The following is a 24,389-nucleotide window of genomic DNA, read 5'->3' on the forward strand; positions in this document are numbered from 1 at the left end:
CGGAGTCCAACCCTCACCGGAAACGAGTCCGACTTACTGCCGGATATGCGGACCAAACTCTGACTCCGGTCGTACAGGGACCGAACAGGTGGTGAGCCCACGGGAAGGGGGATCCACGCTACCCTTTCGGGCTGTGCCCGGCCGGGCCCCACGGGTGCAGGCCCGCCCACCAGACGCTCTCCTTCGAACTCCATATCCAGGCCTGGCTCCATAGGGGGGGGCCCCGGTGACACGCGTCCGGGCAAAGGAAACCTAAATGCATGTCGTAAAACAAGAACAGAAATTATAAAGCGTGACACTACGTGAAGTAGACTTCATCCAACTTTCTCCATAACAGTGAAACTGTAAAACAAGCTTTATTTGCTGCGTTTTTTATTTTCGGTCAATGTTGCACGATGTTAGTTAGCATGTTGCGCTAACGCGTAAGTCCGCAGCTAATGCCACTGTTTACGGAGCTATTTGTGTTGGCAGAGCCAAATAACTGATTACACTGCATAAACCCAAAATCTTACCAAAAATAAATAAAATATTTCTAGTCAAAATTAATCCAATTTCACTTAAAGACTCATCACTTAAAAAGTAATTTTATGAGCCAATTTTTACTTGTTTCAAAGCTAAATTTCACTTGAAATAAGAAGATAAATTTGTCACTATAATAAGAAAAAAAGCCAACTCCACTGATTAATTTTTTGTACTTCAAGTAAAAATTATCTTGAAAGTGAAGTAAAAATTGTCTCAAAACAAGTTACTTTTTAGGTAACTAATCTTATTTTAAGGTTAATCAGAGTAGTTTTGAATAGAAATAAGACAAATATTCTTAGTAAGATTTTGAGTTTTTGCAGTCTAAATAACAAAACAAATCATAATTTCTTGCTGAAAAGAATAGTAACTTGTACAGTTAAAGATTTTTTTGCAGCAAAGTCCTGAGTCTTAGTCATTTGTCCGATGTATTTTTGTGCGCACAAAGCAGTAGCAGTTTTGTCCAGATCATGTTAGAATTGTGTGTTTGTAACAGTACTTTAAATACCAACGTGGGGCAAAAGTTGTACATTTTGAAGTTATGATGATTTCCTTGCCCTTATATATTCACTGTCGTTCAAAAGACAGTCAAACAGTTCCGTTCCGTCCTTATTGATGGAGTCTGATTGTTGTTATACATCATGTTGTATCCAAAGGGCACGCGTATGCTTGACACAGATATGTCGGTGTTAGAGGTTTCTGCAATGAGAACATGTCGGGAAGTCCCCCCCCCCCCCGTGGCATACGTTTACAGGGACCTAATCCCCGCAACAAAGACCCTCCCCTGTTCTAACATTGTCTGCTGGAAAAAGATGGGCAAACCTGCCAACCGCCGCAGCACGATATCCTCCCTGTGAGGCCATTGTTTGTCTTCTGGCCCGCCGAGCCGCGCTGACCCGCCTTTTCCACCGGGCAGAGGACAGAAGGGGGCGAGGCTCAAGCCAAGCCTGCATCATCATTGTTCTGTCTGGGCACGGAGCGTCCAGAGATGGAAAGATGGGCAAGACGACCCACCGAGCTGTTTGTCTGGCCCGCCAGACTGGAAGATATTTGGGCAAATGAGCAACGGTTTGGGGTCAAACGCAGGTGAAATGTGGACTCACCTGTTGTGGAAAGAACCTGATTGGTCAGTCAATGGATCATGACATTTTTGGCTAAAAATCTGTACCCTTGCTAGACCCTGACAAAATGAAGGATGGGTATTTGATTACATTTCCGTGCTCGACTATGGCGAAAAATTAACAACTCGTGTTGTCATATCGAGATCAATGTTTCCCAACTGCCATAGTTTGAACATAGCATAAACTTCCCATAGTTTATGTAAATTTCCTTCTTTAGACAGCAAACTAGAGACACTATTAATCCACAATAAATTCCACACAATTCCTAGTGATGAACTGATCAAATATTATGCCCATCTCCTACTAGGAATGTACAATATTGTCATGTTATTATGCCTGTAATAACACAAGTATGTCTCAGCTTCATCATTTCTCGAACTGAAAGAAGAAGAAGAAGAAAAAAAAAATCCTTATTCAAGAAATATTAGCCGGGAGGAATTGTGGGAGTTCAAGAGAATGAAATTTTCCATGGACTAAAACTTTAATAAACATAAATTATTTTATCCTTCTCATTTGATTAAATTATTGAAATCAAAGAAATTACGAAATTCATTTAGACAATACCTTCCTTTCTGGATTCTGATCAAGGTTTCCGGTTTATTTTCCATACATTTATCGACAAGCCCACTTATTCCCATTAAAAGTTTCCATCCTATAAAAGTAGGCTCATTTACTGTATTGTGATGTTAGATTTAGACAGAAACAAGAGTGGTGAAATCGATCAAGTGTGCCTAAATGTTTGCATTAAAATCGACCTAACATTGGACAGTCACTCTGCTTTGAGGAATCTGCAGTATATCGAGTTTTTGGGAGAACACTGTGGGACACTTGGTCCAGCATTGATCAAAAGTCGCAGCTGCAGAGGGGTAAATAGTTTTTGGGGGGACTTCTTTGACGTAGAAATTTTTCAGTCATTTCACGCTTGTCAATTACTTGCAGTGTTGGGATACTGGTAATTCCAAACTTTTTTTTTTCTTTCTCAGTCATTGACTCTTTTCTCTTGTTTCTTGTTGAGAACTTGGCGATGGTGGGAAGTAACAGCAAATCATGTGCTTTGTTAATGTTCTTAAAGGGGGAGTAAACCCCACATTGTTTTTGTTTTGTTGCAAGAATAGTTTGTATGCGCCACCGCTAATCAAAACACGGTATTCTGGTTAATATTGCGTTTGTGGAATAAGAATTCAACAGAATAAATCATCAATCTACAGCCAACTCAGGGTGCCGCCATTTTGGGCAATATAATATCACCCGGCGGCACGGTGGCCGACTGGTTAGAGCGTCAGCCTCACAGTTCTGAGGACCCGGGTTCAATCCCCGGCCCCGCCTGTGTGGAGTTTGCATGTTCTCCCCCGTGCCTGCGTGGGTTTTCTCCGGGCACTCCGGTTTCCTCCCACATCCCAAAAACATGCATTCATTGGAGACTCTAAATTGCCCGTAGGCATGACTGTGAGTGCGAATGGTTGTTTGTTTCTATGTGCCCTGCGATTGGCTGGCGACCAGTTCAGTGCGTACCCCGCCTCCTGCCCGATGACAGCTGGGATAGGCTCCAGTACGCCCGCGACCCTAGTGAGGAGAAGCGGCTCAGAAAATGGATGGATGGATAATATCACCCTCTGCTGGTGACCAAAATAAACATCACAACTACCGCGGCGATGGTTGCATAACCTGAAAAACCGGTTCGCAGACGCTTTGTGTATGCTGCAGATCGCTAAAATGATCGTTTGAACCCGCACTTGCTAAAATGTTGTTCAAAAGATCATGTCTGCAAACGCAACATACGCAGGGAGTCTGCAAACAACAGCGTCGCAGACTCGATGCGTATGTGTCCGGGTTATTGACAAAGATTGAGTAACGTCTGCAGCGTCACCATCATATCTCCTGCTGCATTTTTTGCCAACGACTCGACCCCGGAAGTGATCGCTGCACTTTCGGCAAATCAGCTCTGACCGTGGTCCTGCAACCCTGCACCCCCCCCCCCCCCCCTCTTCTTCGAGGAAAAACCCCACCAGCGCGCTTTGATGGCTTTCAGCTAAAAAACAATAAAATATCCTGAAGGGATTTTTTTAATTTTGTTTTTTATTTGTAAAAAAATTTTTTTAAGATTGACAAATTTTCTTGGGGGGAAAAAAAAATCATAAAATTCCAACTTTTTTCCCCCCTCACTTTTTTTTTTTTTTTTAAATAAAAAAATTACTTTTGAATACATTTGGGATGATTCATTTCGCCTCTGTAAGGGGCCCCTCGACCCAAAAAGTTTGAGAAGCCGCCTTCTAAAAGATCCTGGTGTAACTAACAATCCATTTTTGAATAGTTTAATAAAAATGTCTTAAAATTGATGGGGGAGTCATTTGGATTCCTGTGCCAGCATTACCTCACTTGCTTTACAAGGACATACTGTACATACACACTTCTTTACAGCCACATAAAAGCATTTTTTTCTTCACTCCTGCACATATTATGTTATAGTGACTAGCCTCTGATGTCATTCCCATACCAAGTATTGCACTTAATTTCCTTTATTGCCTCATCCTAAAATATGTGGACATTCCTGTACAAGTGTGTTCGTTTGGGGCCCGAGCACCAGGCAGTAATATTCTTCTTCCGACAAATAAATCACCTTACATGCATGTAAGGAATGCACAAATTCATACGTTTTTGAAAACGAGTTTATCCAGTTGAAAATGTATGGACGTTAGGGGTCCCGGACACAACCCCACAAAACTCAATGCAGTTATGGAAAATTTGGAAAAAAACAACAAAAAAAACACCATGATTTAAATTCATTTAAAATATGTATATTAAAAAAAAAAAAAAAAAACATGACATAGCCTTGCAAATGTTTGTATCCGCAGAAGTTAGCATTAAGCTAGCGGCCTTTTCCTAAGGCAAAGTTGTGTGGTTGTTTTAAATACACAATTTAAAAGTAGGCTACCACTCTATTTGTCTTTGTTGTTGGATGTAAACATCTGTATGAGTATGTAATTATCCGATTGTGGAGCTTTTTTTTGGGGGGGGGGGGGGGGTGTAATTTAAACATATGCATTCATTCCCTGCGTTTCTGTCGCTTTCCTGTGTTTCAGAAAGAGATCCAGGCCATGAGCCAGTGCCACCACCCAAACATCGTGTCTTACTACACCTCATTCGTGGTGAAGGATGAGCTGTGGCTGGTCATGAGGCTACTAAGTGGCGGTAAGTGAATGTTACGTTCATCACCCCAGCGGGAACGTTTGGAGAAGCCGCTTCGTCATCATATTAAGAGCGATTATAATATCGGGCAGGGCCTCTTGCGATGAAAGCCGTGTCGTTCTGGTAGTAGGAAGCGCGGGATTCGTTCCCGTGTATGTCGGCCGTGATTGCGGGGAATGTGACAGCGCTGATCCTCATTGTGCACCCGCGCGAGGTACTTTAACTTGCGAACAGCGCACGAGCTAATGACAGGGCCGGGTAATAACAGGCTGGCGTCGGGGCGTCCGTGTGGCAGAGCTGCAATTAGCCGCGTGCACGAGGCCACCGCCGAGGAAGGAGTGCAGCTGTATCTGATTACTTTGTTCCTCAGCCCCAGGAATGTATAAAGTCAGTTGACTAACAGGAACTATGTGGCCGCTTCCTAATCACGGGGGAATAGACATGATGAAAGCAACGGTCATGGCGTTGTGGATCCGTCTAATGTCAGTGTCACCTCTCATGTTAAACACGATCTGTTTCGGGATGCTGCAAACAATTTTTCCCATAAAAAATAATGTCAATAGAACTAACTGCTTCCATCATGCAAACTTTATATTCTGTATTGGCAATTTAAAAAAAAAAGTCTTAACATTTTTTTATGGGTTGGACCCCCATCTATTCCTGGATTTTTATTTTTGTATTATTTGGTGGAAAAAGGTGTCTATTTGCAATTTTCTTCAACGTGGCAAAAAAAAAAAAAATAAATAAAAACATTCTTTAATAAATACTGTCTAGTTATACTCAAGTGTAAGACTAATACTTAGTCGATGATTAGACTTAACATACGTTTAAAGCTTGAAGTCGATAGCTTCACCACTAGTCTTAAAATATTCATATTCATAACAGCGGGACTGGTGGTTGAAAAAAGTAAAGGCTACATCTTCGTCACCAAAATGTTATGTCCAATAATGCACGGGCAACGACTGTGTGATAACAAGAACCTGATTCATATCGTAACACAAACCAACATCACAAAGTATAATATTTATTCTATTGTAGCGTCTCTTTGAGACAAGAAATGATTACTGCTGGCTGTAACGTTTAAAAAATAAATAAATAAATAAATAAAATTCACCAAAGAAAGAAGAAAGAAAAAGTTAAATGTGAATGTGAATTGGTGGTATGTTGAAGTATAGCTTCACATTATGTCTGACAATGTTTGTGCCATTGAAGAGGCCTGTTTTCCCCAAGACGCGTGTTGACTTTTGAATGAAATGAAATTACTGCCGTTTTGACGCTCTCACTGCACTCCGTGGAACCGGTCGCGTCCAGATGCCGTGTCTGGCCCTTGAGTACGCCGGCCATCAGCCAGCCACCAGCCACCAGCCACCAGCCAGCCGGCAGCCGGCAGCCGGCTCGCCTCTCAGCGGGTTTCTCTGTCTGGTTTCATTCTTGATGTTGACTTTTTTTGTGCGTGGTAATGAAATGATGGCCGTGGCCAAGTCTGCCATGGAGACTGCCTGGGGTGGATGTCGGGTTTTATAGAATTCCACTTGCAGGGGGGGCATTGCTTTACCACACTCAATGCCAGCTCCTGAATGGATGCACCATAAAAAAAATAGTGCTCTTCAAAGCTTGATAACAAGCTGACACAGTGGCAACTGTTAGTGGCGTGTCACTGTTGACTCTTGCTTTGTCACGGGCTTACGGCATTTCTACACGGTGTGTCATATGTTGTATTGGCAGTGTGAGCTGTTGCTTCCTTGATTCCTCTTCTCACCGCTTGCCTGCCTTGCGAACCCACTCGCTCCACTCGCAGTTCTGCTCTGAACAAACTGTTTGATTAGCTGGGCCCTATCACGTGGGAGTAGGGTCAATGCACTTGATTTGTGCTTCTTCACCTCTTTCTCCCTTTGTATACCACCCCCCCCCCCTTTTTTTTTTCACCGTGTCAAAAAACTGTATTGTTTAGCACCGTCTCTGGAAAATCCATCCAGTGGCAACATTCCGATTGGAGGCCTGCCGAAAGGTACGCTCTCGGGCAGGGGTGTCAAACTCATTTTTGTCACGGGCCACATCGTAGCGATGAAGGCCTCTATGACTGTGAACCCATATAAATGAAAGATTACCTTATATACTGTAATTACATACAGTATACACAAAACATTGATGAATAACCAGCTGAAAAATCAGAAGCCTATAAAAACATGTTTTTCAATTTCTTTTACATTTCTTTTCAAAGGGGGATTAGTAAAGAAAAATGCTTGCAAATATCTCAATGATATTACACTAGAACAAAATTTTGATTTGGCTTCGCGGGCCACATAAAATGATGTGGGGGGGGGCGGATCTGGCCTCCGGGCCACCAGTTTGACACCTGTGCTCTAGGGCTTTTCCGTAAATTCTTGTTGGGAAGGTGACATATGATTGAATTCCCATCAGAGAGACATCCAGTTACAAAGCCACCGGAACAGAATAGGAGTCATGGCACAGCAAGCAGAGGAATGTCTTCCCACAAAATGAACAGGAAGCCTTCGCTGAGCTCACACGGTGTGCCTGATCGCGCGGGAACACACAGGAGGAAGATTGTCATCGCCTTTTTTTGGATTTTAGCAGAAGTCAGTGGATTTGCCGCATCGGAAAGCCGCCCCTCAATTATCCCCGGGAGAGCTTTGGTGATGACCCCTCGCTGAACTCCCATCTTATTCAATCCCTTGAACAGAGTAATCTATAACCTTTTTTTCTTCAGTCTGAGCCAGCAGTCTTCTGCTCTTACACCACCTTGCCCGCACTGCGGCCACCCGCTCCGCCTCCCGCGTCGCAACTTACCGTTTGTCGTCGGGCTTTCGCACAGTTGGCACCTGTGTTTGCCGTCCATGCCTTCCACCGGCCTGCTCTCTGCTTCTTCTGTGGTACCCCTTAGCCAGAAGTGTGGATTTGGAAGTTTTTAGATGCTCTGACACTGAAAGCACACACACAAAAAAAGATGTCTTAATCCAGAGCCTGCAGTATTTGGAAAACCCAGCCTAGGTGGTTTATGGAAGGTGACGGCATTTCTTGGTAAATTGGATGATCTATCCTTCAATATGGGGATAAAGTTGTGATATTATGAAAAAAACAAAAAACAACAACAAACGTCATAATAATGACATTGAAAGAGTTGTGAGGAGAAAAGTCCAAAGAAGAAAACTCCGGGTAAACTAATAATGTCGCAAAGTGTTCGTTTGTGTTTTGAAGATCTAGAAGCATGATTCATTTTTGGATGGGCTCGCTTAAGTGCAACCTTGTCAGCTGCTTTGAGATTCAACTGACTGAACATGTCAGGTCTCATTAGCATGTTTTATCAGCCTGACCATACCTGTCAGTTTAGCAATCCAAATATTTTGCACAGCGAGAGACTGCAGTCTAATAAATGACACCCGTAGAGTTTGCAGTATTATTTGATGCAATAGGGGCTTGATAAAATTAGGACTTTTTTTTTTTCTGTGATGTAACAACTTTATTGCCTTGATATTGACTTTTTTTTTTTTTTTGACTCTATGACTTTATTCTTGCAAAGTTACAACTTTTTGTCCCTCATAATATTTTGACTTTATCTGTTCCAGGAAGTCTGACGACGATCGAATCAAACCGCTTCAAAGAAATATTTGCCATAGGAAATAATCTAAATCCAATTAAGCCGTTCCAGACACCCAAAAATATGAACACAAAATACATTTTACATACAAAAATAGTGTGAATATTTACTCTTGACGGCGACTACAGTGTGGAGGGGAGCAAAGGGAGCCATTTTCAGAGTTATTTCTTGCATTTCTCACCTCATCAAATGGCTGGCACTCGTAACTTTCTGTTCTATCGTGTAAAAAGGATTCAACAGACAGGAATACAATCTTTTATGATCAACTTAAGATATAACAAGCCTCCCGGTCTGCTCGGCCAAAATTGGACAAGTTGCGGCAAACGACTGTTGTTGTGTTACCGTCTCGGAAGCTAATCAAATTAATGAGATCAACATATACTGTATCATATGGTAGACATGTTTATACCACACTACAATATATATCGTTATATTGTAGAGCTCTATTTCTGCATATTGGGAGTATTCCCCCCTTTGACAAAATTAAAAGTTCGCAAGAAGCCGTGGGATCATCTTTTTACGTGAAAAAGTGCCGAAAATGCATTCTAGAGTGCTTCTGCCTGGATGCCATGTTGAAAAAGTTCCGAACCAAAATACAACACTTGTTGTGTGTGATTTCATCACTCGTACGCAACGTAAGAGGAATCGACGAGTGGAATCTTGTGGCAGGCAAACAAACGATTCACGATGGTCGTCTTCTCTTTGTTTGTCAGGCTCAGTGCTGGATGTGATCAAGCACATCATCTCACGAGGCGAGCACAAAACGGGCGTCCTGGACCAGGCCAGTATAGCCACCGTCCTAAAAGATGTGCTCGAAGGCCTCGAGTACCTGCACAAGAATGGACAGATACACAGGTAATTGCTATTTAATGAAAATCTTTAAAATAATAATAATGAGAGAAATTAATAATAATAATAATAATAATTATTATTATTATAATAACAATGAGAGACAATATTACAAGGAAAAATTTCACGAGGAAAACATCTCCAAATATTGTGAGGGTTGAGTTGAAATATTGGAAGGAAAGGTATCATTTTACAAGAGAGGAGTCAGAATTTGATGAGTAAAAAAGTAATACATTTACCAGAGTAAAGATGCTACGTCACCAGGCTACAAATTATTATGATGAGCAAAAAGCCGTTATGTTGTGAGAATCTGGAGTATTTTAAGAAAAGTGATAATTGTACAAGAATAAAGACTCCATATGAACTATATACGTACAGAACCAAATAAGTACTAACAGTGGAAGAAAGGTTTATACTCTTATGAGATTAACGTTGTAATTTACAAGACTAAATCGATATGAGAAAAAGTCGCAGTTTTAGGCGCAATAATCCTAATTTTATGAGAATAAAGTTGGGTTTTTATACAGCAAAGTGGTCGTGCCGTAAAATTGAAAGTTGTAATTTTAGGAGAATAAAGTTGTACTATTATGAGAAAATAATAATAATTATACTACAATAAAATCATGTTAATCAATGAATAATGTTATAAGAAAAGTTTGTACACGTGAGAATAAAGGTATATTTTATTTACTAAGTTTAGCTGACCAAAAAAAAAGTCGAATTCTTATGAGAATTAAGTCGTAGGGTTATAATAAAAATGTAATAATCTCAATAAGATCAAGGATTTTTTGCATCAAATAGTAACAATTGACAAAACTAATATGCCTGTTCAAGTCCAAATGATGTAGTGGTAATAAGAAAAAAACCGCAGAACTCTTCAAATGTGTGTCAAAACATTGGCGAATGAGCGCCACCTTTCCCCCTGAAAGGTCAGCCATGTCATGGAGATGAAGCTATAAATGGGTCTGACTGAGCACTTTATAGCTTAAATCTATGGGATTGTGATGAATTGGGGGGTGGAGTCACTTTTTAAGGTCATGGAGATAAAGAAGAAAAAAATGTGTCTCATTTGCTATACAAATTACCCCCGTGTGTTAAAGGGAACTTGGTAAGATCTTTACTGTATGAAATATGCATTAGGGGAATGTGTCAATGGCGGATTTGCGTGCCACAGGAAATGTGATCCCGAAAGCTCTCCTGTAAGCCAGTTCAAGACCGGGCTAAGTCCCAAGCTGTCGCAGACCGACCGGCCGGCCTTCAACGCTGCCTCCTCTGAACTCGAGCTTCCTCCTCTCCTTGTCGCTTCCTTTTCACCGCCCGCCAGCGCGCGGTCCTCGACGACAGGCTACACGTGTAAATAATGCACAGCTTACTCGGCGCCTCACGTGGGTAGCTGAAAGCAGCGTTCCCGAAAGACGGAATTTTACAAGAAAGTCGGAAACATACGGTCATAATATTACGACAAAAAAGTGCATCGTTTTGTGGGAATAAAGTCAGAATCTAGAAGACAAAATTATTAGGAAGAATATTAGGAAGAAAACGTACATTTCCGAGAATAAAGTCACACTATTATGAGAATCAAGTTGAAAATCTTGAGTCTTATGTTAAAAAAGTTAAGGAAGTTGTAAATTGACGATAATAAAGTCGTAATGTTATGAGAAAATGTAATTTTACCAGATACAATTGGATTATGAGCAAAAGTCAACCAACAATCAGGCTTTTTTTGTAAGATTGCCATTTTATTTCCAAAACAAACAAAAAAATGTGCTTTTTAAAATGTCTTTTTTTGCAAAATGGAGGCGTTTCTTGCTCTTTTTTGAAGGATAATGACATTTCTGATGAGTGAGCCACGGTGCAGCGCCTTCCCAACCCGTTTAAGCTGGATCACGAGCGGCGGCCTCGGGGCAAGGGTGGGAGGGGATGGGTCGAGGGGGCGAGATGTATTCAGAAGGTCCCGTCTTGCCCTCAGGCAATTAGAGTCTCGCGGCCCGGGCTGTCGACTCGACCGCAGATATTTGCCACGTGCCGGTGAACTGCTCCACCTCGGCGTATATACAGAATTATGTTAATATGAGGAAAAAAAGTCGGAATCTCAGGAGAAAAACATAGTCGTCCTTTTACGTACTGTTACCAAAATATTAAATGAGAACATTTTGCAAACAACAATCGTGATACAAGGGGAAAAAATGTTGTGAAGAGTGAACATTGCATTTAAAAGAAGAGCCACTAGATGGCAAAGTCTAGTTTCGCCTTTCCAAACATACATTCAGCTTTGATTGACACTGTCATTTTAATTGGCTGGTGTAAAACTACAGTACATCGTACTGGCAAAATGTTTGGTGGTCTCCATTCTTGTTGGAAAATTCAACGATGAGGAAAAAGACACATGGTGGCGGCTACGTCTCGTGAATACCTGCGACAATGCGAGTTTGGCACCGGGAAGTGATGTCACAGGAGGTGACTCGCCGTCGTTCCGAGGTGCACTTCTGGCTAAAGGAGCGCCGTAAATCTCCATGACTGTTTCGTACTGTGCCTGCTCCCGCCCGGCAACTGCCTGGCTAACATTTCACCCGAGCCGCCCTTACCTACTTCTTTATTTGTCACCGTTTTATGGTTGCTGCTCGCTGGTCCAAACCAGCGAATTGTCATAAAATCACATCATGGGAAACGTATAATAAAAGTAGAACTCAAACATAAAAACAATATACAGTAATAGTATAATTAAGAAGAAAGTAAAGAAAAACAGTTTGTGCATCGTGATTAATTTGTTGTGCGGGTCCATCTGGCGCGCACGGCTTGGCCACCACGGGGCAGTCTAATCCGGAGATGGCTATACACAAAGAAGACGCTGACAACTGCTCATTAAGCTTTCGTCATTTTACAAGAGTAAAGTCTGACAAATCTGCATGTGTTGCTACACCGTTTGTGTTCAAATAGCCGTCGCTTACATCGATGCGTTGCTAGTTTCGGTAGCCCGTTTATGGCGTTTTGCGTTACGTATTAGCATTTAGCTACCGCATGTTTGTATAAGGCAAAATTATGTGGTTGTTTTAAGAGCACGTGTAGTTTTCCATGTTTTATGTTTAATTTTTTTTGGGGGGGGAGGGAATTGCAAACAAGAAAATACGTTATAATAGAATAAAAGATTAAAACACTTGTTTTATACTGTTATACGTTTTTCCAATGTATTTCTACCCCAAAAAATGTACGTTTAACAGAAAAATCTGTGATGTAGCGAGACCGCGATATGTCAACTGCAAGATAGCATCCACTGAATTTCAGTGCTTTGTCACCTCCTCCCTCTTCTTCCGCTCCCGTGAATGATAATGAGCGTTGCGGTTTGCTGTCGGGAACCATCAATGGAGCGAAGCGTCCCAGTGGGATCCAGTGTAAGGGCTTCAGGCTGGCCCGGGTCGCCTTACACCAGCGTATTCATGTCGTTAAAGCAACCGTGGCCGTCGTGATGATGTCACACGGAGACTTTTGTAGGTTTTAAATATGAGATCACGCGCTATTCTGGGTCGTAGCCTTTGAACACGCGCACAAAACAACGCCAGTGAAGCCACAATGTCACCATTCATCTGCGCATCAGTGGCATAATGCGTGCCCTCTCATGTCTTATTTGGCAATCAAGATCAAGCCTGCTTTGTGAGCATGACCAGTCATCCTCAAAAAGCTTTTGGATGGCCCAAAAAGGTTTTCATTCAAAGTAGTTTTCTGGGTCCAACAGTTGCCATCAGATAACCTTGGCATTCTCAAAGTGCAGTTTGAGGGCCAATAGTGGTACGTGGGCTCCATCTCGTGGTGCGCAAAAGAATCACTGAGTGAAATACAACTTAAAACACGAAACCCATCCAGCCGTCCACTTTCCATCCCACTTAGGCTTGAGGTCAAGCTGACTTTGTGTTTATATAAAAAAAAAAAAAAAAAAAAAAAAAAAAGCCATTCCAGGTCTCGTGTTTTGACCAACTCCGACTAGGGACATTGCCCAGATGAGCCCCAAACGGAACCTGGACAAACAACGGCCTGTATAACTTCATTTGGTCTGACGTTAATGCCGTGATTGAGTTCAATGAATTCTGGCTCAGGAACAGAGCTCTTAATGCTTGAAGCCTGAGTTGAAACGCAGAGATAAAGTCTGAATGACGCTTCAGCAATTGTGACGGGGAATAAATGCAACAAGCGGGCAATAACATCACCAACATGTGGCCCCAAGTTGAACAGTCGACTCAACTCAAGCAGGAATAGTTGTCATTATTATGTAAACAAGGAAAAGTATTTTTGGATATTCCCCGGTTTGCCTGAAGCCTCAGGTGGTCCGCTCGCCTCCTGCTTCATCTCAAATTACGAACTCCTAGTTTGGATTGCCCCGGCGGAATCTTCCGGAAGCTGCACGGCACAAGCGTCGAGATCCTGCTGTCCAAAAACAAGCGTGAGACTCCCAGAAGTGTTGGGGAAATTCAGAATACTGCATTCCTCCTGTACCAATAAATATCGCAATACTGTAAACGTTTTTTGTGACTGCAAAAGTACATTTGTGAGTAAATTGAGATGCGATCGTTGTTATTTCAGTACTGTACCCATGTCCCTCGTTTAATCATGGGGCTTATGTTCCACAACTCCCACAATGGACGAAAATCTGCTAAGTCGCCCCCATAAATGTATTTGACTATTTATATATATATTTTAAAGCTTTATGCATAATGCCAATAGAAAATATCCATGTGTGGTGCAGGTATTATTTTGTCCACTTGGGATCATCATCATCATGTTCTACACTGTAGTATCTGTGACTTTGAATGTGCGTGGCTTTAAAAGGCGGGGCCTGACCTGTTGAGTAGTCCAGAGTTAAAAAATAATAATAATTGTACGAAAAACGAATGCGTCATAAATATAAAGCAATCCAGTAACTGAGAGAAGTTACAAGAAGAAGGCTTCTTGTAACGTATTCTTACGCCGCTGCGCAATCGAGTTCCTTGCGCATCGCTCATAACCTCGAAATTTCAGTCAAATTTGGGGACCCTCGGTAACCAAGGAACGCCCTGAATTAGGGGCCTGATCACATGCTGTTGTGGGCTTGTTGTACTTGATTGGCACTAATCATGTCCTTAAAGGCATTTCAGAGTCGCCAGTACTTCTTTAACCAGGTATATTTTTATTTCTTCCTTTTTTTTAACACGAGTATCTGTACTTCTATTGGAGTACCTTTGCCACCCGACTGACATTGACGATGTCAATGTCAGTCCAACCATTCTACCCCACTGCCCCCATCTGCTCGCAGGGAGAACGGCACCATGTGCATCCACTATCCTCCTGCTTCCATCCATGTTTCTTTTTGTGCTTTCCCCATCCACTCAAACTTGGGGGGGGGGGGTCGGTTTGGTTGCCATGAAGACCGTCGGTTCAGTAAGAGGCGTAGGTACGCATGCAGACGGCTGAATCCTCTTATCAGCAGGATGAACAAATTAACTGCGAAAGGTCACGAATGTCTAATACAAAAACCAAAAAACGGAAACTCGTATGAGATTACCAGAGTAAATCACACAAGTCTCAAGTCTTAATCTTCAAGTTTCTGTGGAAAAAAAAAAGTCAGAAGTCGGGTTCTCCAATCTTCCTCAATCACAACATGGATTCTCGCACATTTGCCACATTGCACCATCCCGGGGCTGTGTTGATGTTTAAATCTATCGACTTCTGCAGAGATCTCAAAGCTGGAAACATTCTTCTGGGAGAAGACGGTTCTGTGCAAATCGCAGGTATTTGGATTTCTTTAATAACTGTTGTTTATTAATACTGAAAAGACTGTAAACCCTAATTTGACACCTAACCCTAATTTGTGTGCGTGTCCCATCAGACTTTGGCGTGAGCGCCTTCCTAGCCACAGGCGGCGACATGACCCGAAATAAAGTGCGCAAGACGTTTGTGGGAACGCCGTGCTGGATGGCGCCCGAAGTCATGGAGCAGGTCAGTGGGCCCTCTTCAGTAACCGCGGCAACGAGGGATTTGGATTTTTGCCGTTCACGAACTGCTCCTGCAGGTCAAGGGCTACGATTTCAAAGCGGACATCTGGAGTTTCGGGATCACGGCCATCGAGTTGGCCACCGGGGCGGCGCCGTACCACAAATATCCCCCGATGAAGGTCAGCGCTTCCTGGGACCGTTCGCTCGCTGTCGGCCGGCGGACCAACGTCTGTGGTATGTTCAGGTGCTGATGCTAACGCTGCAGAACGACCCGCCGGGTCTGGAGACCGGCGTCACCGACAAGGAGATGGTGAAGAAGTACGGCAAGTCCTTCAGGAAGATGATCTCCATGTGTCTACAGAAGGATCCAGAAAAAAGGTGTTGAGGCAGACACCATTTTTCTTCTTCATTACAGACAATTGTTAGCGTGCATTTTATTCCGGTTGATGCGTTCAGTGAAATTGCTAATTTGAAAACCTACCCGTAATCTGAGACCCTAACCCAGGTTTGCAAGATTCATTTGGAACTTCCAACTGTCTTAAAACACTCATTTTAAACCTTAACCCTAACCCAGTTTGTGGCAGGTTAGTTCACCCTAATTTGAAACCGAATCCTGACATGCAACCCTGATTTTTAAAACCCCACCCTGACTTTTGAATTTGAAACTCTAATTTGATAACCTGACCCCAACTTCAAAACTGTAACCCGGACCTGGAACACTGACTTGAAACACTATTTTGAAACCTTTATTTTAAACGTTAGCCCTGCCTGAAATCCTAACTTGAAACCCTCACCCAGGCTTTAAAGCCTAATTTGAAAAGCTGGCCCTTTCTTGAAACCCTCATTTCAGATCCTATCCTAGATTTGAAACCCTAATTTGGCACAAAACGCTGGTTGAGTTGAAACTCTTTCTTGCAATCCTGACTTGAAACCTTCCCCATCGTTACAATTTTTGCCACATTTATCTCATAAAGAATAGTTATCCAAATAATACAAAATCTGCGTTATGTGCTTGTATCAGCCCGTGGGACATGATCTTGTTTTTATTGCCGCGGCAGTCAGACGGCGTTTGACAGTTTTACGACTGTGCTCGTTAAGGCTGTTCAGCGCTAATGATCCGCCTTTCTGTTTCTCAGGCCAACATCGTTGGAGTTGCTGAAGAATAAATTCTTCCAGAAAGCTAAGGTAGGCCGGAGCCTCGGAGTGTCAGCGGTGGTGCGAAACGAGTCGCCCATCAGCGCTGCTTAGCTGAGCTGATGAGTCACGGTCCGCGCCTTGCAAACCCGTTTTGGCGCCGCTGATACGTTTCAAAGTTAAGGTGGGGAGAAGCGGTCGCACCGGGACAACCGGTGTGCTGACCCGGCTTTATTGTTCCCGAATGTGGACAGCAGAGGGCGGGCTTTTGTCCTTAGTTACGCTTGTGGCGTGAGTTGGCAAACTTGGGGTTTTTATTCATTTTTCAATGAACGCTGCATTCAAGGAATGTGCGAAGTCCGAAACGTAGGTGCAGCAGCAACAACAAGTGTTGTTAAGCGTCATCGTCGGCCATTTTGTTTGGTTTATGCCATTCCCCTGGAACACTTTCAAGTCCCTTCCAAGATCCAAATCACCGGGAAAATGCGGCTCATCTGTCGGGAAGGAAATGTGTCTCTTCATAAAGTTTGGAATATTTCTTTCTGCTTTTTGACAGACCCACGACTACCTCCTTGATAAACTTCTTCAGAGGGCTCCCACAATATCAGAGCGGTCCAAAAGGGTAATGGAAACAACTGTTGCATCATCCTTCCCATTCGTTTTCTTCACCGTTTGCCTCATTGTGGTCACATTGAGTGAAATATTGAACAATAGATCACTCTTAAGTTTTTATTTTCCTGCCTTTAATGCCTGTTGTGAATTCCTTGTTCGACAACAAGTTCTGCAAAAAGTTTCGAGAAAGTCTACTGTGCTGTAAAGTTGACCTGGAAAGGTTTTAGTGCATTTCAGGTTCATTCTGAAATTTCACCTGAAGAAACTTCTGCGGCAAAAGTTTGGACGTGCTCGGTTTCGAGTCTGCTGCCACTTTCAGTCACGCTCGTTTTTCTCCCGCAGGTACGTCGCGTTCCGGGTTCCAGCGGGCGTCTGCACAAGACTGAGGACGGCGAGTGGGAGTGGAGCGACGACGAGCTGGACGAAGAGAGCGAAGAAGGCAAAGCCGCCGTGGCCGCCTTGAGGGTGAGCGGCGCCCGTGCCGTCCGCGTCCTCTCTCGCCTCGTTTGTCTTCAGCGCTCGTCGTGTCTGCGCGGCGTCCACGTTGTATGTCCATCTGTATCTGATGTGTGTGTGTCTGTGTCTGTGTGTCTGTGTGTGTGTGTGTGTGTGTGTGTGTGTGTGTGTGTGTGTGTGTGTGTGTTCTGTCTGATGGCGAAGGAGCAGCAGGTGAAGCCTGCTGGCGCCCCGAGGCGACAAGTGCGCTTCTCCTACCCACTCGAGCTGCCTGCGTCCAGGGTTGTTCACTTGCCACCGCGATACAGATGGCGTTCCCCTAACAAGGAAGGACTCTCGTTCGCTAGGCAGGGCGCACTCGCTTAGCGTAGATCAGGGATTCTCAATTGGTGGGTTAGGGTTAGTAGTACCACGGATGCGTTTTTGGCAGGTCACGATTGGTCGTCCCAAAAAAATTACAGGCGCAACATATGGAGGTTACGGACGGTTGTAAGAACATGTTTTCACGCAGTAAGAAAAGGGACGCTGCGTTAGCGCGCTTGCTGTCATTTTCATTGAATTTAAAAAAAAATAATTTTTTTATGGCATATACTTGTTTTCCTACTGCAATTTTGACTTTAAAGGGGACTTAAACCCAAGAATTTTCTTTTCATTAATCCATTCCGTGTGCCCCCACGAGTGTAAACATTGTATTCTGATTATTAGTGAGTTTGTAGAATAATAATTTTTTTTGCAATTTTCACCTCGTTTTCAACCATCTCAGTGGGCAGCCATTTATATTGCCCTCTGCTGTCTCATCAAAATGATGTCAATGGTGCCTCGTTAGGCGATGGCGTGGGCACGTGGGCACCGTTGACCTCATTTTCAGTGGACAGCAGAAGCCAATACAAACCCAAAGATGGCCGCCCACTGAGCTGGTTGAAAAATGTGAATATTTGTTATTTCACAAACACAATAGTAATCAGAATACCATGTTTAGGCTAGTGGGGGCACATAGAATAATGGAAAGAAAATTCCAGGGTATAAATTCCCCTTTCATACTGATTTAGTGTTGATCAGTGATAGTCTCAACCTGCGTACAAAGGCAGGTTACGTCACCCCCGTTGGAGCAGTGAAATATTTATAGAAAAAATTACATTATTTTGACGCTATTGCACATTTTGGACGTGCGGCATTTAAACGACCTCCCACATCAAAAATTCCATTGGTATTTTTTTATAGCATAATAACCTAGACTGTTCAAGTGCCACGGTTGCTTCATTTCCTAATTAATCAGTGCCAAGGCACTTCGAACATGTAATCATTTGTAGTTAATATATGATGTAAATGTTTTTAAAGACAATCGTTGAACAATAAATTTTTGCGATTGTTCTGAATGTCTGTTAAAGTGAGTCGCGACTGTGATAACGGCTGAGAAGCAACGATTTAAAGATGCTCATCGGAAACGCTGATGACCTTCAAAATTGAGTGTCTGTACTGAGGAAAAAGGCAAGATGGCAAGACTAAAGATGTTTTGCGGTCGAGTCAGAGCCAATTCACCGACGACAACATTTATCTATTTTTTAGCACAGTGCTAAAACCAACCTTTTTTGCGCCAGGAACCGGTTTCACGTGAAGACACATTTTGGTAGACCGGCATAGAAACCGATAAAAACAAACGATTGAAAAGTACAAAATAGTCCCCAAAAAAGATTCAGCAGCTTCACTGAGAGTTCCCTTTCCTGGAAGCCATCTGTATTTAATTTTTTATTCCTCTCTCCAATATCTTTTTGTTTTTTTTGGACATTTATTTACTGACCAAATCACATCCAATCAGTTGCACCTTCACTTAAAAATTGTTGAAATTTCAGTTGCGCTCCCGCTGCTTTGTTAACGGCCAAATGTCGGACAATTGGACGTCTTTTGTTTAATGTCATCGGCGCCAGTACATGTGCGCTTCCTGTTTGTGTTTCCGGTTGTTTTTCTTTCCCCTCACAGCCAAACACTTTTTTATTGAATGTGAATACTGTGATTGTCTATTGAACCTTTAATTCACTTTCCACATCTAAAAGGGGCAAAATTGTAACTGGCAGTTTTTTCCCCCTAAGATCAAATAGTTAATAAGAGCTGTATATGAATAATGGAACTGCTCTGATACTAAAAAAAAAAAACTGGGATGTGGAAACTAAATTAGTCTGTAACAAAAACATCAGAGGCACTGTAAACATTTAACCCACACATACTCATCATGTCATAATTCGAGCGATACATCATATTTTTTGAATATCGGCCCTGCATTAATGGAACCTGGAACCTACGTGACACTAAATGTGGGAGCCGTGTGCTATTTACTTCCTGTGTGCCATTTACTTCCTGTGTGCCCTTTTACAGGTGCAGCTCAAGAATGAGAATATCGTAGAACACTTACCTTATTTCAGTAGATCCATTCAAGAAGTAAAATTCAGTCATTAAACATTGACGCAAATACTGCTCAGATTTTTCCTACCTATGAGTTCTTTATTAAAAATAATTTTGATTTCTTGAGATGAGGAATTGGGGGTTTCCATTAGCGGTAATCTATGACCATCAAAATTATTAAACTTGTCCATGATAACGATTTATTAAACACAGACCAATTCCTACCTAATTTGCAAATCATCAAATTGTTGACTGTTGCTTACATAATATTCAAATTCTGTGAGGTGGCGAAGTTCATGTTTTCATTAGTTGTAAGTAGTTGTTATAATCAACATAATTATTTTTAAAAATAATAATAATTTCAATGTATAGTAAATCCACTGTATGTAAGCTGCGTTTCCCTTTTTGAATTGTACTACTGAAATCATTTTTCTGCGATTTCCAAACTTTTTGAGACGCACCTGAACTTCCTGTGTGCCCTTGACTTCCTGCGTGCTATCCCTGTTCTGTAATAATGTCAGCACATTCTAATATTATTCTGTATTTGTCTTTTTCTCCAGTCGCCGAGAGTGAAGGAGGCGTCGCAGAACTCAGAGGTGAGGGTTTTCTACGCGGCGTTCCGTTACACACGGATTGGCTTCCAAATCACCGCTCGGACGGCGGTTTGTCCTTCAGATGTTCCGGACGCCGGAGCCTTCGCGCGTACCGCCTCCCGCCGCTGCCGACGAAGCAGCGCTACCTCAGGCTGCCGGCGCGCTTCCGCCGCCCGCGCAGCCCGCGCCCGCCGCCCCTCACCCTGCGTCGCAAGCAACAGGCGGAGGATCCGCCGCTACTGCGCCAACACCGGTAACGTACGCCGGCTGCACAATATCGTGATGCGTTCTTAAAATAGTGACAACAATAATATATGTGACGTTGCATATAGCAGGGGCCCCTCAAACTTCTTTGGTCCAGATGTTTTTCCAAGGACCCCCTTGTAATCCTAACACTAATTAAACATAACTACCATGCGTACCTCTAAATGCCAAAGGACTTAAAAAAGTTGCCTATTTCCCCCTCCCAAAAAAAAGCGAGAATTACCACCTAAATACAGTCCGATTGTATTTCACTCTTTAGAACAATCCAGTTGCATTTAAGCAATCAGAACAATTTGTGTTCCTAACTTTTATCCAAGCTTCCTTGTTTTAGAAACCTAGCACACCCGTGGTAGAATTTTCATCAAGTGCATTACGTGTTGTTTTTCATTTTTGAAACTTTTTTCCCCCATAGTATCCTCCTCCCTCAAGCAACGAGACGTCTCCCATTAATTTGGTATTACGGTTAAGGTGCGTTCCGTCTGCTCTGATTTATGCTGTTTATTATCTCATAATTGAATCTGCCCCATCACCCACCCTGCCCCCCCCCCCCCCCCCCCCCCCCCCCACATTTCGTACTCTGTGCAGAAATACAAAGAGGGAGCTCAATGATATCCGCTTTGAGTTCATGCCAGGCAGAGGTAAGCCTAATTGATTGATGAAGTGAAAAATGTGATTAATTTTGAGAACACAGTACCTAGAATAATCATTTTGTCTAGTTTAACTTAATTAGTAGAATTAATAGAAACATTTAATCATTACATCATTGTTAATGCTACATAAGGGATTCTCAGTGTGGCACTAGTACCCTCTAGTGGTACGCCAAAGAATCACAGTCTTAGTAAAATTCTGTTGTTGTTAACTTTGTAGTACAATACAATTATGATTGTGCCATTAAGTGTCAATAAGTCGAGCACTTCGTCGTTGAGTCCCAATGTGTTTGTTTGTTCAGACACAGCAGACGGAGTCTCTCAGGAGCTGGTCTCAGCAGGCCTGGTGGATGGGAGGGATTTAGTAATAGGTCAGTAGTCCTTAATGTATTGCTTTCTTCAAGATTAAAAACCAAAAACATTGACCCCCCCCCCCCCCCCTTTTATTATTTTTTTTTTTTTTTTGCAGTTGCTGCAAATTTGCAGAAAATAGTTGACGAGCCTCAAACCAATAAAAATGTCGTTTTTAAACTGGTGAGTTTCACATTGAGTAAATGAGTGACATCTTCCGTTTTTTATATTTCGATGTCATGTTTTTATCATAAAAACTACAAAAACAATGAATTCGATTTTCTGACAGAAAAAAAAAACATTCACAAGATGTGGAGGTTCATGCTTTTCATTGCACGCCGATGCTTTGTGTAACTTTGCTCGCTGAGGCAATAAAAGTCCGCCAACATTTATTTAACGAATTAAGTTGATGACGCGACCATTGCAGTTATTCATTATAATTTTTTTTTTTTTAACCATCTCTAATTTTCTTAACATGGTCGCCATTGCAACATACTGTACACCGTTTTGGGGCCATTTATAAAAGTTCCTCTGGTGTTTTATTGTTTTATAATTAACAAATTGGCTTGGAGTATCCTGGTTAAAATGTTTTTTTAATTTATGGGGTCTTGAACAGAACCCCCCAAAACTGACTAGTAATGCCCAAAACTTGCCCTCCACCTGGCAAGTTCGAAAGTTAGCCCCCGACACCAGTTTTCACCTTGAAATTGAAACAAATTCCTACTTCAGGCTTTGCCCAGTTGAGACTCAGGTGGTCCTTGGTATTCGAAAACAGTGATTCTTAAAGTGTGGGATGACGGCTCCCTCTAGTGGTACACAAAACAATCACTGCCTACAGTTCAGTTATATTTAACCTTTTAGTAAAATAGATTTGCATTCAATCTTTAAGAATAGTTTTTTTGTAAATGTTCACATTGATAAATGTTTTTTTTTATGTTTCTAAAGTATCAGTGTTTGTAATGTTCTGTATTTATTCCTCGTTGCAGGCTTCCGGAATCGAGGGATCGGAAATACCAGATGACGTCAAATTGATAGGCTTTGCTCAGCTCACCATTATTAGCTAAACTGGTGTTTACGACCTGGGGACCGTGACTTGCCTAAAAGATGTGAAAATTTGGGGAAAAAAAAAAAAAGTAGATAAATATATAGAGATTATTGCATTATTCTTTTCTATGGCTGTAAAGAAAACCACTACTGCCAAAGAAAACAGCACCATTCAACGGCCGCCTTGTTGAATGAGGCGGCGGGCTGAAGTATGACGTCGTACAGTATGAGAATCACTCGAAAAAACGTTTACAGTGTATTTGTTCGATGGCTGCGAGGATGTACAACCAGCGTTTGGATTCTTCTTTTGCTTTCCTCTGAATTTGGATGCATTCGCACAATCTCAACTTATCAATGCCTTATGTTCAGCAGAACTACTGAATGCGCATTTTTTTTTTGGTTTCTTCTCGCTATAATGTACAATGTTCGGTTTCAGTCATCACCAATCTGTTTTACCGTGGAGAATCAGGCGCCCACACACACAGAAATAAAAAGTGTATTTAAAAACTTCATACATCAGTCACGATTACACGGAAGACAAGTCAATTGTTCGGAACTCATTTTGTGACGTATTTATTTACATTTGCTTTGATGACGTGGTATGTTAATGTGTGTCCTTCAGCTAGCATCCCAAAATCAAACCCAAGCTGTGTCAGACTTTTTGTTGCATGGCACTGAAAATTCTGAGCATTGGCGTAAACATTAATGATTGCCTTAATATTTCTGGTCTTGCAATAATAGCCTTGCAGATGTGTACAAAAAACAGAACTTGACGTCAACATAGAATTGGCACGATGCTAACATTTTCGGAAATGTCAATGTATACCATAATATTTGTGGCCTTATTGATACTGTTTATGTGAGATAAAAGTTGCATGAAAATCAGACGTAGACGTACGAGAAATGCTAGCATCATTTCCAAAAATGTTCCACGCTCGGCCTTTTTTCTGTCCCGACACATTCTGGGGAGCGTTGAAGGAAGACAATACTGCGGCTTCTCATCCTTCGTCGATTGAAAAGTTTTCTGCCTTTTGTATACAAAGAAAAAAAAAATGGACAAGTATCTTTGTAAAGCGGGCATTTGTACCACCGTACAGCCCCCCCGCTCATGTGTGTTTACCGAGTATTTTGATGGTGAATGTGCAGTGGGTGTAGTAGTGAGTCAATCAGCTCCTTACGCTCGCCTTACATTTGAAAATGAACAATCGTCATCACTTTTCTGCTCGCACCAGCGTCCGAGTTGCGGGTCATAAATGCTTGGTGGACAAGATGGGAGTGTGAGCGAGTGAATGCTCCTAAAACGTCTGTTGTCCAGGCAATAACTCTTTTGGGCCTGTAATGTAGTAGCCTAATACTAATCACTATCCATGCTTTCGTTTGCTCTGCTTAGGGAGTTCCAAGCATGTCTCTTTAATCAATAAAGAATGAGCATATCAGTCTGAGCTTGTGTTGCCCGCTGGTGGCAGGAAATGGCTTTTGGGCATTTAGTAGAAAATCACACCAACTGTTAATTATTTATGAGTACTGTTTTACAGTAAGTATTAAAGTTGTTTTACTGTATTTTCCTTGCAGTCATTATTAAGCAAATTAACACTAATTATGTTTATCACGTATCATTACGTTTACACAATCTTTATTGG

The 24,389-nt window shown here is 42.2% G+C and overlaps 1 protein-coding gene across 5 annotated transcripts in view; it reads left to right on the forward strand.

Annotated features, from left to right (window-relative positions):
* The window catches only part of oxsr1b (oxidative stress responsive kinase 1b), a 47,146-nt gene that overhangs the window by 10,750 nt on the left and 12,007 nt on the right, over window positions 1–24,389 (forward strand). For 4 of the 5 annotated variants that reach the window (XM_061666159.1, XM_061666160.1, XM_061666161.1 and 1 more), the window contains exons 3-18: window positions 4,721–4,829; window positions 9,156–9,297; window positions 14,992–15,047; window positions 15,146–15,255; window positions 15,329–15,430; window positions 15,496–15,629; window positions 16,388–16,436; window positions 16,942–17,007; window positions 17,340–17,462; window positions 20,411–20,446; window positions 20,526–20,696; window positions 21,120–21,175; window positions 21,293–21,345; window positions 21,657–21,725; window positions 21,824–21,888; window positions 22,692–24,389. The exon at window positions 22,692–24,389 is cut by the window's right edge and continues 649 nt beyond it. In XM_061666159.1, coding sequence (XP_061522143.1) covers window positions 4,721–4,829; window positions 9,156–9,297; window positions 14,992–15,047; window positions 15,146–15,255; window positions 15,329–15,430; window positions 15,496–15,629; window positions 16,388–16,436; window positions 16,942–17,007; window positions 17,340–17,462; window positions 20,411–20,446; window positions 20,526–20,696; window positions 21,120–21,175; window positions 21,293–21,345; window positions 21,657–21,725; window positions 21,824–21,888; window positions 22,692–22,769 — 1,419 coding nt within the window. In that variant the 3' untranslated portion in view covers window positions 22,770–24,389. The remainder of the gene's footprint in view (window positions 1–4,720; window positions 4,830–9,155; window positions 9,298–14,991; window positions 15,048–15,145; window positions 15,256–15,328; window positions 15,431–15,495; window positions 15,630–16,387; window positions 16,437–16,941; window positions 17,008–17,339; window positions 17,463–20,410; window positions 20,447–20,525; window positions 20,697–21,119; window positions 21,176–21,292; window positions 21,346–21,656; window positions 21,726–21,823; window positions 21,889–22,691) is intronic. The other variant, XM_061666162.1, reaches the window with a different exon arrangement.

Source organism: Phycodurus eques, chromosome 21 (assembly GCF_024500275.1).
Source record: "Phycodurus eques isolate BA_2022a chromosome 21, UOR_Pequ_1.1, whole genome shotgun sequence".
Classification (NCBI taxonomy): domain Eukaryota; kingdom Metazoa; phylum Chordata; class Actinopteri; order Syngnathiformes; family Syngnathidae; genus Phycodurus; species Phycodurus eques.